The sequence below is a fragment of the Rhineura floridana genome, chromosome 19 (genome assembly GCF_030035675.1).
Source record: "Rhineura floridana isolate rRhiFlo1 chromosome 19, rRhiFlo1.hap2, whole genome shotgun sequence".
NCBI classification, from domain to species: domain Eukaryota; kingdom Metazoa; phylum Chordata; class Lepidosauria; order Squamata; family Rhineuridae; genus Rhineura; species Rhineura floridana.
In genome coordinates, this window is record NC_084498.1 from 13,645,071 (window position 1) to 13,659,450 (window position 14,380).

The 14,380-nt window shown below is 42.4% G+C and overlaps 1 protein-coding gene across 4 annotated transcripts; it reads left to right on the plus strand.

Moving 5' to 3' along the window:
- Positions 1 to 1,091: 1,091 nt before the first annotated feature.
- RAN (RAN, member RAS oncogene family) lies at positions 1,092 to 8,115 on the plus strand. Of its 4 annotated transcripts, none has more exons than XM_061602711.1 (7): positions 1,092 to 1,401; positions 2,505 to 2,553; positions 4,671 to 4,755; positions 5,837 to 5,962; positions 6,484 to 6,671; positions 7,452 to 7,622; positions 7,716 to 8,115. In XM_061602711.1, the coding sequence occupies exons 2-7, from the start codon at positions 2,515 to 2,517 to the stop codon at positions 7,758 to 7,760; spliced, it is 654 nt and encodes a 217-aa protein (XP_061458695.1). In that variant the 5' UTR covers positions 1,092 to 1,401; positions 2,505 to 2,514; the 3' UTR covers positions 7,761 to 8,115. The 4 variants fall into 4 exon arrangements, with proteins under 4 accessions (XP_061458695.1, XP_061458696.1, XP_061458697.1 ...); XM_061602712.1 differs by lacking the exon at positions 1,092 to 1,401 and adding an exon at positions 1,525 to 1,759; XM_061602713.1 differs by lacking the exon at positions 1,092 to 1,401 and adding an exon at positions 1,550 to 1,763.
- The last annotated feature ends 6,265 nt before the right edge of the window (positions 8,116 to 14,380 follow it).

Sequence of the window (14,380 nt, forward strand, 5' to 3'; positions counted from 1 at the left end):
AACAATTCCAAGATCTTTCTCACGTCATATTGCTGAGCCAAGTATCCCCCATCTTATAACTGTGCATTTGGTTTCTCTTTCCTAGGTGTAGAACTTTGCATTTATCCCTGTTGAATTTCATTCTGTTGTTTTCAGCCCAATGCTCCAGCCTATCAAGGTCTCTTTGAATTTTGCTTCTGTCTTCCACAGTATTAGCTGTGCCCCCCAATTGTGTATCATCTGCAGATTTGATAAGCATGCTCTGTACCTCCTCATCCAAGTCGTTAATAAAAATATCGAGGAGCACTGGGCCCAGGACCCAGCCCTGTGGTACCCCACTCGTTACTTCCGCTCAGGTTGAAAAGGAACCATTGAGGGAAAAATCAGTAGGGAGAGAACCATGTTTGTATACCACCTTGAGGTCCTCAAATGAAGTGGGATATAAATGTAATAAATACATAAATAAGCAGGACCGGAGCATAGGAGCACTCTCCCCCGCCCCGTAGTTTCCATATCCAATTGTGTGCAGATATATCTTCATTTAACTGACTAGAAACAGTTTGTTTCGATTTTTTAAAATTCGGTGATGTACCTGCCATTTATCATTTATTTATTACTACTATTAGTACGCTGAAGTTAAGAGCTCAAATATACTTCATCTTGTAAGTGTTAAACAAAGAACGTGGTCTGCAAGAGACAGGAATTAAGTATGCCGGAGAAGAAAGGGGTTCCCTTTCTCCGCTTCCTTCAGAGAAAGAGCAGGAGGGCGGCCCAATAACAAGCAGAGAATAACAGAGAATGTGTGTGAGTGGAGAGAAGGAAAACAAAGTTTTTCCGCCACAACTCCGTTGAGGTTTAGCACGCGCCGCGTCGGCGCCGACTGCTGAGGCCCGCGCGACATCGCGCCCGCGCGCTCCTTCTCCCATGAGAACGAAAGAATTGCAGTAGAGCAGCTGCTTGGCGCGCGCGCACGTATTCCCTCCCTACACAGCCGCTTGAAAGCGAAAAGTTGCGCACGGGCACACAACTCCCGCGGAAGGAGGAAGCTCCCGGCTCCCTCCCCTTTCCCGACAGCCACGCTCACCCTCCCCTTTCCTTTCTCGTCATGTGACGCCATCCAGCCCGTCCCACCCTGCTGCGTCGTTTCTGTGTGGCGTTTTGTGTGCGTCGCCGTGCGTGCGTGCGCGCCCAACGGCCCTTGCGTCCCTCTCGCGCTGCTGCAGCTGCTGCCGCCGCCGTGCGCGCCACCCGCCCGCCTTTCCCTCCCTCCCAGCGTTTGCCTTTCCCTTCTTTACGGCTATTTGAACCGCCGCGCTTCCGCCATCTTCTTCTTCAGCCGCCTGCCCGCCCAGTTTTTTTACTGAGAGGAAAGGAGGAGGACGGGAAGGGGAAAAAAACAAAGCGGAGAGACGCATCGAGGAGGTAACGCTTGGGGGATTAATAATTTTTTAAAAAACTCGATGAGGCAAAATAATAAAAACAAAAAAGGTGGCGGGAAGGGCTGGCAAGGCCCCGCTGCGGGTTGTCCTCATTGAGCCAATCTCGGGCGGCGGCATGGAGTAGGCCTTAACTCTCGGGAGGCGGGGAAAGGGGCCTGCGCAGTGCTGGTCGTGGCGGTGGTTTACCTCAGGCGCGAGACAGGGTGGGCGCACACGGGGAGGGAGAGAGAGAAACGTCACAGTCCTCTCGCGCGCCCTGCCCCGTTTGCGTTCTCTCGCGCTGTGGCCTCCAGGCAGGCGCGGAGCGGCGGTTGGAGGGAGGCCGTTAAAAGGAGAAGCCCGTGCGTGCGTGCTAGCGTTGCGTTCCTCGCGCGTGCCCCGGGGCGGGAGGGCGCGCCGAGCGACGGGATTGGGGTGGGAGGGAAAAGTGGGGGAGTGGAGGGGGTTCCTCGTAGTGGTCGGGTGGGTAAGGACCGTTTTCTCCATCCATCTATCTTCCTCTTCCCTGTCCCCTTTTAAGGAAAAACTAAAATTTTGGGCCATGCTTGATTGGGTAGGTAGAGAGTCATGGCAGTGGATGGGTGCGATTTGGGAGGGTGTCGTGGGACTATATCTCATCCCCCCCCCGCTTTAAGAAAAGAAATACGGGACCGTGGTGGATTGGGAAGGTAGAGAGATTTTGGGAGAGGGACGTGGGTCCATGTAAATAATGGCACAGGGTAGATAGAAAGTGATCGGGGCGGGGGGAGAGGGGATTTGGCTGGGGGCGGGGAGATTGACGTTTCATTTTTGAATTTCTACCTCTTTCTCCTGTAATATTTTCCCCCTTCCCCCATATAAACCCTGTAGGCCATCGGTTTTTGTGTGTTTTTTTAAAGCGATAATTTTCTCAATTCTGCTGAGCCATCCACCCTCGTGGGGGGGGAGAGAGAACTTGGAGGGCGGGGGAAAAATTCCGGCCGCCATTTACTGCTTCCTTCCTCCTGACCCGGATGAAGAGTGAGCCACGCGCCTTTTGGTGGCGTGAGCCGATGAGCATAGCAGGAGCTTGTTCCTCAGCCGGACCTTTTTTTTTCTCCTCCGCAGACGCAGCAGCATGGCCGCCCCACAAGGAGAACCTCAAGTGCAGTTTAAGGTAAGGCGGAAGGCAGACACGCTCTCTACCCTTCTTTGTTTTTCTTTCCCCTTTTTCTTTTTTTTTTAAATTAAAAGAAACCTCTTGCCGATACTAGCGATGGAGGTTGGGCATGTGAAGTTCCTTTGTTAGGCTGCAAAGCCACAGGAATGCTCATACTGAGTTGCAGATTATAACAGCTCTAGCCTAACCATGGTTTATTTAAATCATGCCCTGTTTATTTTCTTGGGATGTAAAAAAATAAAAATAAAGAATGTTTACCCTACTCTAGAGCTAAAAAGGTTCCTAAGAGAGGTGCTTACATAAGATCAATAAAACTATACTGGCCTTGTAAATCTTAAAAGTTTTATAAATGTGTTTGAGATTGAACAAGTGGGATGCAATTATTTGTGTGGTTGCTTGGAAGAAGGGTCCATTAAGTTCAGTTGGACTTGACTTAAAATATGTATAGGATTGCAGCCTGAGGTGTTTGTCTGCTTTGTGCCTATTGGTTTTGATGAAATGATTTATCCAAGGGAAGGGGATTTTGGGCTTGATGCTTAAGATTTCTGCCAGTGCTGTACATACTAGTTTGTAAATGGTAACTTAATTGACTTAATAGATGCCTGGCATGTAAGGAGAAATTTCCATCAGATGGACAGACAGTTAAGGAGTTTTGAGTTGCTTTGGTTTTTGTGTGTTACTGTTGGGGAATAAAAGAAAATATATGGCTCTTTTGAACAATGAGGTAACTGCACTAAATTCAGTGTCATGGTTTTCTGGCAATAATGAGAGAAAAGTTACTTGTGTTGAGGTCTTACTAATACCCAAATCAATCAGTTGGACAGGTGACCCACAACATTCTTTTACTAGCTGGCAGCTTGCTTTCTGTGTTTTTTCTTTCAGTGTCTTCTGTGGCATTAATGTGGAGGTTTGTGCAATGAGTGAAATTGTGAAGTTCAAATTTTAATTAAAGTATTTTCTAATTTTTATTCTTCCATAAATTTCCAAGTTGTTTTTAAGCCTTTAAAGACTGAGATGTAAGGTCTCAGTAAAGCAAAACCAACATGGGGCAGTATATTCTCAGATGTACAAGACCTTGCTTGCCTTTTAGCTCAGTTAATTATTGTATTGGGAAATCTCAAGTTTATCAAGCAAGTTATGAAACAAGAAGTTTGTACTGATCACTACAGTTCACATCTTGGGGAAAAAGTGCGATATTCTGCATAGGTTTTGTGGATGACATTCAACATTGTAGGCATAAAGGGACTCTCCTTCTCTCTCACCTCCAAAAGTATGTCCCAGCACTTTGTGTCTCCCGAACATCCTGATTTGGGAGGAGAGGGTGCAAGCTGGATGTCACAATTGGATATTGCCCTTTATAGTTTTGACGGACTCCTAACCATTGTTTTTAGAAGTAACTCTAATTTCTGTTGCTCAGCTTAGCTGAATATAACTTAGTTTATGTAGCATATAAGCTGTAGACTGAATTTAACCCATATGTATATTCCTCTGAATTAAATTCTGGATGCCCAGCGTCTGTGTCTTTCCTCCCTCTTATCCGAGGCAGTGTACAAAACAGGAAACATTGTGACATCTGTTTGGTTTTGTACCTGTTTTGAAGACAGGCAGGTTACAGATTTTAGGCATGGTTGAATTGGCTTTGGTTTATGATTATAAGCATCTTACAGGGCAGCTGTATATCACTTACTCTGAAACAGTTCTCTAGATTCTGGTAGAAGGGAGATGTGCCATTGTGTAAATGGTTTGTGGACTTAACAGTCAGTGCGGTGAACTAGTGTATTTGGGGTTTTAAGTAGCTTAATGTAACTTAGTACTTATTAAATTTATTTTCCACTCATATTTTAAAGAGTTCAAAATGACGTACTTGGTTCCCCCTTATTCTCATACCAATTCTTTGTGGAAGGTTAGGCTGTGTGTGAGACAGTAACTGTTCTAAGGTCGATCAGTGAGCTTCATGGCTAAGTGGGGATTTGAACATGGGTTTTCCCAGGCCTAATACTCTAACCACTATACCACTCTGGCTGGAGAAACGTTTCCATTTGTGTGGGTAGAAACATTAACCTAGGGTGTTCGATACAAAAGTAAACAAATTTTCCAAATTTGTCTTTCAACAGCTTGTTTTGGTTGGTGATGGTGGTACTGGTAAAACAACATTTGTAAAACGTCACTTGACTGGTGAATTTGAGAAGAAGTATGTAGGTATGTCAGATGTCTTCAATATTCTATTATGCATAAGGATTGCTATATTAGTAATATGTAAAATAATGTGGGTGGCTTTTTATTTTGGGCATTTATATCTTGTTCCTCAAATAGATTTCAGTAAAATAAATTTGTGAAGTGTTCTCCTTTCTAATGTGCAAATGTTGAGCACTGAATCTTGTATGATTCAATGCTACAAGATAAGAGGAAGATCTAAATCTGTGATAAAACTGGATTTTCTTTCTCTGCTAGTGGATTGATATTTTGAGAAGGATTGACAGTAGGTGAAATAATTTAGCCCTAGAGAAAAGAATGGACCAGACTATGCAATGAAAAATTTGAGGGTGTAGATTGGAGTTGGGAACGGGATATTGTTGGACCCCCATCACCCCCCTCCATCATGGCCAGTGGTGACAGATGACGGAAGTTGAAGTTTGTCGTTATCTGGAGAGCCACAGGTTTCCTGCCCCTGGTGTAAATGGAGGCCTTTAATGGGCACCTCCGCAGGCATCTTAAATCTTTTGATTACAAGATGCAAAACAGCCCACTATTGTGGGCAAGCGGGTTATGAAAGTGGGTCTTTTTTAAATAAGTGGAGGTAAATAACTATGCCAGTCATGTGTTGTCGCTTATTATGTATTGCTGTTATTTATTAAAATATTTATAAGCCACAGTTTTCATAAGTTTTATCAAGATGGCATTACAACATACAAAAACATAATAGAATTAAAAACCAATAAATAAATAGTTAAAAATAATAATAAAAGTATCCATAAGTACTGCATTGGTTGGAAAAGAAAATGCATATTAAAAGGCCTGTTTAAAAAGTTCAGTTTTCAGGAGACACCTGAAAGAAAGAAGGGGTGGTTCTGCTGATCCTCTATTGGTAGTGAGTTCCACAGGGTAGGGCCTGCTACACTAAAGACTCAATCTCTGGTGGAGGCCACCCAAACCTCAAGGATGTGAGGAACCATTAAGAGTGCTCCATCAGAAGCTCTTCAATTGAAATCTTGGCCTATAAACACTGTGGCTGTGTGTCCTTTACTTGCAATATTCTAATTGAGGTTTTATGTCACTGTAGCTACTCTGGGTGTTGAAGTTCATCCTTTGGTGTTCCACACTAATAGAGGTCCTATTAAATTTAATGTATGGGACACAGCTGGGCAAGAGAAATTTGGAGGTCTGCGAGATGGCTACTACATCCAAGGTAAGTTACCTGAACAGCTATTTTGGCTGATTAACTGCCAAAAGGAAGTATATGCTACTTTCCCAGAGTGTGAAGCATCAGTAATTTCATTGCACCAACCTCTAGTTTTTATGGGGTAGTAAGCCTTTGGCTTTATTGAAGGGCATCTGCCAAGGTCAGCTTGCTATTTGTGAACACTGTATTCATATACTAGATCTTCACCAGTGTGTTATGAACATGTGTGTTAGATTTGTACAATTTTGCAGGACTGTGGTTATATGATATCAGAAATAAGGTCCATTTCCTTAAGCAGAGATTTATTGTCTTCTATACACTATATTTGAAATACTGAGTTGTGGGTTCTTTCGTTATAAAAATGCAGCTGTGTTAAAGCCAGTGCAGTGTTCTGGATATAATGGTCCAAGGCCTGGTATATATGTTATAGGAGCACCTCTAAAATCATTAGAACTTGAGCTTGGACAGCTGTACATTACATCAGTTTGATCACTGTTAATAAAACTGTAAATTGTTTCCATTTTTAGCTCAGTGTGCCATCATAATGTTTGATGTAACATCAAGAGTTACATACAAGAATGTACCTAACTGGCATAGAGATCTGGTACGGGTGTGTGAGAACATCCCCATAGTTTTGTGTGGCAACAAAGTGGATATCAAGGACAGGAAAGTCAAAGCAAAGTCGATTGTCTTCCATAGGAAGAAGAATCTGCAGGTAAGATAACAAGATTGCCTTTAGTGGGAAAACTGTTTAAGACTGGAAGAAAAAAGCTGTAAGAGGATTATCAACAGTTTTGGAAAGAACTAAAGAGGCGTCATTCTCTATTATTCTGGTTTCTCTTCTTAGCTTGCATCATACTTAAAATCCTCTGTTCCATCTGCTTCTAAATATCTTCTGTTGATGGGCAGTGTGCAGTAAGTCATATTAAAGGAAGGTGGTGGTAATGTTTTGATAATTATAAATTTGATTGGACTGTACCCTCCACTCTAGTCTGTGCAGTTTGCTCCTAAAGCAGTAAAGTAGGTATTAAGATTCTTGTAGCACTTTGGAAGATAACTCTATGTGGCATAAGCTTTTGTTGACTACAGCCCACTTAGCTGCATGAAATTCATCACAGTTGGAAGAGCTCCGCGGGTGTGTGTGTGCTCACACCTGCGCACGTGACTAGAGGGAAATTATTGCGCATGGGCCCAGAGCATCAGTGGGAACAAAATACAATGATGAGGCTGGCATACAGATGCAAAGCTCAAATGTCTATGAGACAAAGACTGCAACATTCACAGTGGGATTAAGTAGTGGTAGTTCACAAACTTGTGTCCTTGTTATGTTACTTTTTCATCTGTAGTGGGAGATAAATTGCTGGGACTTACCTCCTCACTGAGAGTAATGCTCAGTGCATTTGAGATGGGCTTGTGCCACAATAAAACTTTTTTATAAATAATACTGATTCATCTCTGGATTGTTTGTGAATGTGCAATCTTTTTTTCCCTTTAGTACTATGATATTTCAGCCAAGAGTAACTACAATTTTGAGAAGCCCTTCCTTTGGCTGGCGAGAAAGCTAATTGGAGATCCTAACTTGGAATTTGTTGCTATGCCTGCCCTTGCACCACCAGAGGTTGTTATGGATCCAGCACTGGCAGCACAGTATGAGCAAGATTTACAGGTAAATGAGTTCCTAAAGAACCCAAGATAGCGATCTGTTTGTTATTGCCATAGACTTTAGAATGTTACTAAACTTCTCCTTTCCCTGTTCCAGATTGCTCAAACCACTGCACTGCCAGATGAAGATGATGACCTGTGAGGGAGAGAAGCTGGAGCCCAGCGTCAGAAGTCTAGTTTTATAGGCAACTGTCCTGTGATGTCAGTGGTGCAGCGTGTTTGCCACTTTATTATTCTAGCTGAGCAGAACATGTGCTTTAATCTTTGGGATGCTGAAAGAGAGAATGGGCTTTGGAGTGAATGTGGCAGTTAAAAAAAATTCCTTCATTTTGGACCTGCATATTTAGCTGTTTTGGACTGCAATTTACTCCTCATTTGAGTTATGAATCTGACTGCTGCAGTCACATCACAGTATTCAGTGGTAAATCTTGTTTGTTACTGTCATTCCCATTCCTTTTTGTTTAGAATCATAATAAAGTTGTATTTCAAATATCCAAGCAAGTGACTCTTCATGAATTTAAGACTAGTTATTTAGAGCCCTTAAAGCTTCCACCAAATTGGGATGTAGTAGAAACCCTATAACCCTCAACAGGAAACGTTCTCTGACTAGCTGACAACCAGATGCATTCATATTCTGGAAAAGCTGCTACCCACCCATAATAGTTTAAAGGTAGATAGTATATTTTAGTCACTTGCAGATACTTTTTTAAAAAAAAACATTGAAGCAAATGCCAGCATTTTGGGCTGTAGGTGGGTAAGACTACTTGTTGGAAGCAGCACTTTTTAACAAGTTAACTGAAAAGCAAGTTACTTGGGACTAAATACTTTAATCTTCCCTTGTACAATTTTAATAGAGTGGAGCCAATCTGATGCTAAAACTCATCACAAAGTACTGTGTATGTTAACTGTTAATGTGGTAAGTGGGAAATTGTCATCATGGCCTTGGTGTGTAGGGGGGCGTGTTAATCCTTTACTCTCCCACCAAAGCTTTTATGGAAGCTTGGCATTCAAGGTGTACAGTTGTGTCAGGTGAGCAAAGGATATACCTCCCTGAGCATTGCACTCTTGAATAAAATTCCTCCCTCATGCAATAGCTACTAAAAAAAAAATAACCATGGTATTCCAAGTGATGTATTTAGTGTCCCAGTCTGGATGCAAGTTCATGAATAGGAAAATAGGTGCCATTACTCAAAATTACAATACAGAGCCTTAAGTAAAGGCTTTTATTTGTCTGAGAATACTACATTCTGATGGACCTATTGACTAGACTGGCCTGTGAAATGTAACCAGCTTCCTTGCAATTGTAGCAGATCTTGGCACTGAAAAATAGTTAATTTTTACTGCCAGGCAGGGTAAATAAAATGGATTTTTAAATTTAAATAAGGTTTTAAAATAGCTTGTATCTCAAGTTGTAACTAGGTTAATATATCACTATAAGCATGCTAGTCCTTCAGTTAAAATCAAACAGAATCCACCCCGTTTGAGTTAAAGGAGTCGTCTCACTGTGATCATTTTTAAAATACAAATATTTCCATACTAAGTTTCCAAGCATAAGCATTTTCTTTTTCACCTGATGAAAATAAACTGCTCTAGTCTGCCCAGTAGCTATTGGTCATTGACATGTCATTTTTGCTTCCATCTTGTTTTTGTGAGGGGTGGGGCTTGGCCAGTGCAGAGAAACAAAGGAAAGGAGCAACCCTGGAAAATACCTGTATATAGGTTTTTGTCTTTCCATGCATAACTTTATGAATTTGTTGTAAGAGATCCTATATTGGGAATAAATACAGTAAAAAAGGAAAGTGCAGAATGAATACAGTACAACAAATGGAAACAAGACCTGGGTGTAAGAATGAAACCAAATAATCCATGGGAAAGATGATTAAGGGCACAATCCAACTCCCTATTTACACCAGAGAGTTTGATGTGGTGGATCTCCAGCTGAGAAGGCAGGGTCCCAGCTTAGCTGGGCTATGCCAGCGTAAGTCCCATGGCACAGCTCAACCGAGACCAGTGTAAGTCCCGAAAAAGGGGTGTTCTGGGGGCATGTTAGGGGAGGTGCCAAGGTGAGGGGACTTAGGCCACATCCAACTTGCCTTTGGAGTGCTCCTGCAGGTCCCAATTCAAGCAAAAGTTACTCTGGGAAAAAGGTTTAAGAAAATTAATACAGCAGAAGTCAGTGGAGAGGACTTACTCCCTGGTAGGGGTATTTGGAAGAGCAGATTTACTATCTGGCCCTTGCACGCAGCTCCCGGCTGAGCCAGTGTTCAGCCAACCCAGAGACGTGAACAGCAACTGGACGCTGCAGAACTTTACACTGGTTTCTTTTGCACTGGCACCATTTATGCTGGCTTCCCCTGAGTTGGATTGCTCTGCCCATCATAACTGAAACAAGCCTTCCAGTAATCCCACAAATTACTTTGCAACTTAGTATGTTCAGTATATACTTTAAAGTAGAAAGATGCTACATGCATACATTTTACATGGGTTAATGCAATTCCAAAGTACTTACATGAAACTAGCTCAGGAACTGGTTACATCTCTCAGTTCACACAAGACGTGTGGTACAGGATTTTAGTGCTATAGTTCTAGTTTCCTTGGCTTTTGTCTTCGGAACTGCCAAAAAAATCCTGTCAATGATAATGCATAATTTTCATATGCTATGTGCGGGCAAAGTTCTGTCATGGGCCCAGTTCCTATGTATTTTAAAGGTGAAAGAAGTCATTGTAAATCTTGGAATTGGACAAATAAGGATGGCTCCCTTGTAGTAATGTGTAATGGCCTGTAGCCCTTTGAGTAGGTCTGTGTTAATAAAAATGAGGGACTGAAAGAACTGGGCATGATTAGCCCTTTAGAGGAGAAAACTGAGGGAGATATGATAGCACTCTTAAAGTATTTGGAAGGTTCTCACACAGAGGAGGGCCACGATCTCTTCTTGATCGTCCCAGAGTGCAGGACATGAAATAATGGGCTCAAGTTACAGGAAGCCATATTTCGGTTGAGTATTGGGAAAATCTTCCTGTTAGAGCAGTACAGTATGACAATAGGACCAATTCCCTAGGGAGGTGTTGGGGTATCCCAACACCAGAGGCATTCAAGAGGCAGCTAGATTCACAGAGCCACACTGAACCAAAAATTGAAACCAGTTTTGGAATAACTAAAACTGAACTCAGTTCAATTTAAAATACAAGTCCACATTGTAGCAATTGAACGATCTTTCAAATGTTGAGTGTTTTAAAGTAAAATCACCCCTCCAAAGAAAGAAGCCCCACAAGCTCTTGAGATAGTTGAGAACTGTAGATGTTAAAGTGCATTTTGCCACACTTCGGATCCAAGGTTGAATCTGGTTGCTAAGGGCAGAGGGTGGACACTTTAAAACTGGTACATGTAAAAAAAGAATTTTATTTAAAAAGTGGTACAAGTAAAGCACCAATATGCCACAGGTCAGTAGTCCTATCGCCACATGTTGTGACTGGTGACCATATTGGATACCAGGGTCTTAGAACACCCATTTGTGTCCAAAGTGGCCCCTGAAAATGTCAATAGCCAGTAACTGAAAGTCATGGCTGCTGTAGGAGAGGGAAAAGGGGGATCCATTCTCTTATGCTTCTCTTTCTTCCTCTCCACCAGCTGTTTTTCTAGCATTGCTCCCTGGCTCAACATCAGGCTGGCATACAGAAATCAAGCAGGTGTGCATCTTTCAAAAGAGCAAAATGTAAGCGCTGAATTCTGTTGTTAAGTTGCTATTAAAGATACCAAGAGCTGAGCCAGAGCAAAAAGGTAGCCTTCGAACATTTGTGCCTTGCAAAGGAGACACAAATTATACAGCATTCCGCAATGTTAAATTGAAAATACCCCCATGCCATTCTGATGCATAATGATCCCATAAGCTCAGTTCAAAACAAAACCTAAAAAAACTTACAGTCCTGAACTCAGAAACACTTACTTAACAACCCTCTAAATGTTTAGGGCTATACACAAAACAGAGAATCGAGAGTTCAAAGTCTAAGATGAGGGGGGAAACCAGACCCCTGTTGGACTTTATTCTGACAGAGTTCTCATAATTCGTTGAAATTACTTAAAAATCAGTCATGTACACAGAGTACCTGTAATCCGGTTACTGACCTTGCTCCATACTCTGACCTTCATCTTCTGCAGTTTAAAAGTTAAAAAAAAATGTCTGACTGATTTTTAATTAATTCAAGACATTTATTTAATATTAAAGTCAATGATAAGGCCGGGCATGCTCAGTAAGAACCAACTGTCAGTGTTCTAAATAGCCAGACCCACATCTGCTTGGCTTGGCCTAGCTAATTAGGGGGCAACACCCATGCCAGGCCTTTATTTCACTTAAGACAGTCATGGTTTCCCCCAAAGAATCCTGGGAAGTGTAGTTTGTGAAGGGTGACAGAACCCCAGTGGCCAAGAGTGGTTTAACAGTCAGCTCCACTTCTGGGGATTGTAGCTTTGTGAGGGGAATAGGGCCGCTCCTAGCAACTCTCAGCACCCTTCACTAACTACACTTCCCAGGATTCTTTGGGAGAAGCCATGACTGTCTAAAGTGAAATAAAGGTCTGGTGTGGATGTGGTAATGACAGCTTTGGTTTAAATTTGGGTGGGAGGCTGCATGAGCCTGTTGTAGAATAAAAAGGTGGGGGGAATGCTGAAAATCAATGATACTGTTCACAATTTTTCCTTTTGGAAAGGAAAAGGGCTTCCCCTCTGCCCAGTGCCCGCCCACCCAATCTCCCCCCCCCCCGGTGAGTGGTGGCAATACCTGCAATCAGCCCAAATAACAGAAACAAGATGTGCTGATCTTGTTTTAGCAGGGAGGAACAGCAATATTAAGACAGCTGATACAGTTCAAATGGTCACTTTGATATGTTTGGTTTACTTTGCAATTTTAGTGAAGTTTCCTATAGTAAATCATTTTCCTTTACTTCTGTTTCTATGAATATGTGAAGTACAGCAACACTTTGCAACACTAAAGAAAACTCCAAAAACTATTGTGGAATAATTTATATCCCGCCTTTTCATGCAGCTTACATATGGTTCCCAGGCGATCTCCCATCCAAGCACTGACCAGACCTGACCTGCTTAGCTTCAGCAGGTACTGGCCTCATGTGCCTTCAGACCATAGCCTGGGCATAATGGCACTGACTATTCTGAAAAATAGTTTCCAGTGTACTTGAGGAGTGTCTGAGTTTGCACAAGATAAAATAGTGGGAGGTGAAATATATTCTAGCAAAATTCTAGGTGTGCTCTATGTTTTTAATTGACAGTGCCCACCTTTCCTTAAGTGGGGTGGTTTAAGCATAGCAGGCTGAAAACATGCATCTTGGACAGGCCAAGTTTGTTTTTTCCAACAGCTTGGTTAGAGTGTTGGATTACGACCTGGGAGACCAGGGTTCGAATCCCCACACAGCCACGAAGCTCACTGGGTGACCTTGGCCCAGTCACTGCCTCTTGGCCTCAGAGGAAGGCAATGGTAAACCACCTCTGAATACCGCTTACCATGGAAACCCTATTCATAGGGTCGCCATAAGTCGGGATCGACTTGAAGTCAGTCCATTTCCATTTTCAGAGTCATTGCTTAAGTAGCAACATATTGTAATTACTCTAATTTTACATCAAGCTGCAGTTTCAGATTCTACTGTTTATGCACCCAAAATAGAAATAGAACATAACCTCCAGTTTCAAACACAAAAGGCTTACCATCATATGACATTGACCAATAAAAAGACTTTGAAATTAATAAAAATAAATTTGACAACAGATTTCTAGGATGAATAATAAGAGAAATACAATTTTCAAGGTTAGATTCTCTGTAGAAACAGTAGTAACACAAAAAAGAAGCAAAGTAAGAACACAACATACAGAAATGTAATCACCTGTGGAGATGGCAGGTGTTGCTGTGCTGTCCCTATAGTTTGATAACTGTAAATATGGTAAGTGCGGGTTTATTAAGCGATATATGGTAAGTGACTGAGTGAGACGGGGGAGTACATGGGCTAGAATGCTGTATGATGATTGGCTGAGAATTTGAGTGGCTGAAGGTATAAATGAGAGGATGACAGTTGAGAGGGGGTCGGTTGGTTGTGGAGTGTGGATTGGAGTTGGTTGTGGGTTGGATTATATTTGGCTGGTATTAAGGCAGATTATATATGACTGGAAACATAAAGAGTAACGCTATATGAAACCATACGCTTGTTAAATATCCCATACGTAATCTTGTTATTTCCTGGTGTTTATAAATAAATATTTTATTGGTTTACCAAGAGCCTGATCCTCGGCTGGGGCTTTCACAGACCAGAAGGGTGGGCAGGGTAATTACCAAGGTTGAGAAACAGTATCAATGGTGGCAGCGGTGAAGAGATAGTGTATCATCAAGTATCCAGGGCAACCCAGGGCTGTATGCTTTATTGGCACAAAGATACAGGGGGGTTGTGGCCTGCAAGTGTACCCAGACACTAAGTAGCAATAAGCCAGAGGGAGACTAAGGCAAAATCCCCAGGCAATATTGTGAAATAGGGAGTGGCTGGTGGTGCTGCCTAGCAGTGGGATCTTGCGAGATCTGTGCTAGAGCCGGTGAGAGAACAAATAAAAAATGATCCTGACTGGAGGGACCTGATAGCTGGAGGTCTGAGGTGGGATCCTCACAGTTGCCACCACTCACCATATGCTCAGAGGCACATGTTACTAAATTCTTCCAAGCTACACAGGAAGTGGATTGGACTGTGAAAGACCAACCCAAATTGTGTTTGC